General features: G+C 31.3%; 1 protein-coding gene across 1 annotated transcript; it reads left to right on the top strand.

Moving 5' to 3' along the window:
- Nucleotides 1-228: 228 nt before the first annotated feature.
- LOC117108427 (protein C-ets-1-like) lies at nucleotides 229-1,224 on the top strand. Its single transcript, XM_033250440.1, has 2 exons — nucleotides 229-365; nucleotides 788-1,224. The coding sequence occupies exons 1-2, from the start codon at nucleotides 296-298 to the stop codon at nucleotides 1,009-1,011; spliced, it is 294 nt and encodes a 97-aa protein (XP_033106331.1). The 5' UTR covers nucleotides 229-295; the 3' UTR covers nucleotides 1,012-1,224.
- The last annotated feature ends 338 nt before the right edge of the window (nucleotides 1,225-1,562 follow it).

The following is a 1,562-nucleotide window of genomic DNA, read 5'->3' as shown; positions in this document are numbered from 1 at the left end:
GCATTGATGGCCCATGAGCACATTAAAGAACGCAGTACACTCTTCAGAAAAGAGTAGGGGATTGTCTCCCGGTGTACAGACCCCACTGGAAATAAGTCTTCTTCTAGACTTTTGTGTGCTAACCTTGGTGTTTACACCGAGTAAATTTGATCCAAATCCATGATCCCATATTATCCAGCTTGTTCAATACTTACATCTCTTTAGGCCTAGATAGTTTGATATTAGTTTTAAATCTATTATTTTTACAGATTTGCATCCTGCTATTCCACCACCTACACCAGGAACAAATGCATTGATGAATGCCTGGTTAAAAGAAAGTTTCAGCAGTTTTAAAAAAGAGCAACTGAGACTCAACATACCTTCAGGTATTGTTCAAATGATCTTAAAATAGTCCGAATGCTAATTTCAATTTAATTTAATTTGCAAATTAATTTACAGTGTACTACCAAATTCTTAAATTAATTAGCCAGCAAATTTAAGGGACTATGCAAAGGAATAAAATTCAGTGTATTATTTATATATCTGTTAATTTCCCTCTAATTTTTATTTGAAAGCTAAATGTACTCAAAATAAAGCAAATAAATTTAAAATAACATTTAGCTTAACACTAGTACATAAACCAGCTATCCTAAAAAACAACATTGATTGATAGTGTCTTAAAAAAATAGTCCTTAAAACACATTTTTTTTTTTACTATTGTTGTTAATGTTACTTCTGTATACAGTTTGAGTGATTTATAGTTGCTCATTTTATTTAAAGATTAATAACTGTTTTGTTATTATATTAGACCCTGGACAATGGAGTGAATGCCATGTAGTTGCCTGGTTGCTTTGGGCTATCAAGGAATTTTGTCTGGAAGGTGTACTTGTAGAGAATTTCAGTATCACTGGACAGAAGCTAGCTAGTCTTTCAAAGCAAGACTTCCTTTCAATGGCGCCCCCATTCATGGGAGACATTCTGTGGGAACACATTGAACAGCTAAAGAAAGGTCAGCTTATGCTTTTAATATAATATTCCTTATTGTAGACAAATTTTATGTAACTATATAAGGATCTATGATTAACACTCTATTCTTATTCTGAAATAACTTGAACAATAATTATAAGAAATGACAACAGCATTTTTGAGACTAATTCTAACATTTAGGCGCCAATAAAAAATATTGTTAATTTATCATCCCTGCGCAAATGTCTTCTATGGTACTGGGAAAAAAAATATTTTTGAAGAATATGATTTTTTTTTTAATGTTTTTGAAAAAAACAACCTTTTTTTCCCCTTTTTAAAAAATTAAATAGTAAATATATATTGTTTGTATTATGTCAGTCATGTTTTACTTTGAATATAAATGCACTAGCAAACAACCCAAGGGTGATATTTGGCTTTAGCAAAATAAAAAATTTAAAAAGAAAGCCTCCCTCCATTAATTTTCCAGCCTAGGTAGGGTGATAAACTAATAATATTTTTTATAGGGCCTTATTAGCTTTTGTCACACAGTGGCAGCATTCAATTTACCCAGTATCGTATCTCAAAAAGTGCGATACGTTTTACGCTAATTGAGAAGC

This window comes from Anneissia japonica, unplaced genomic scaffold (genome assembly GCF_011630105.1).
Source record: "Anneissia japonica isolate Jap-2015-1 unplaced genomic scaffold, ASM1163010v1 scaffold286808_len2448_cov322_single, whole genome shotgun sequence".
NCBI lineage: Eukaryota > Metazoa > Echinodermata > Crinoidea > Comatulida > Comatulidae > Anneissia > Anneissia japonica.
This window is presented reverse-complemented; position numbering and strand designations above follow the sequence as displayed.

Excerpts from the sequence above, each read along its gene's own strand:
- LOC117108427 (XM_033250440.1), top strand. The coding sequence starts at position 296 with ATGAATGCCTGGTTAAAAGAAAGTTTCAGCAGTTTTAAAAAAGAGCAA. Across the intron at positions 366-787 it reads GAGACTCAACATACCTTCAG|ACCCTGGACAATGGAGTGAA; the intron begins GTATTGTTCAAA and ends TTATTATATTAG.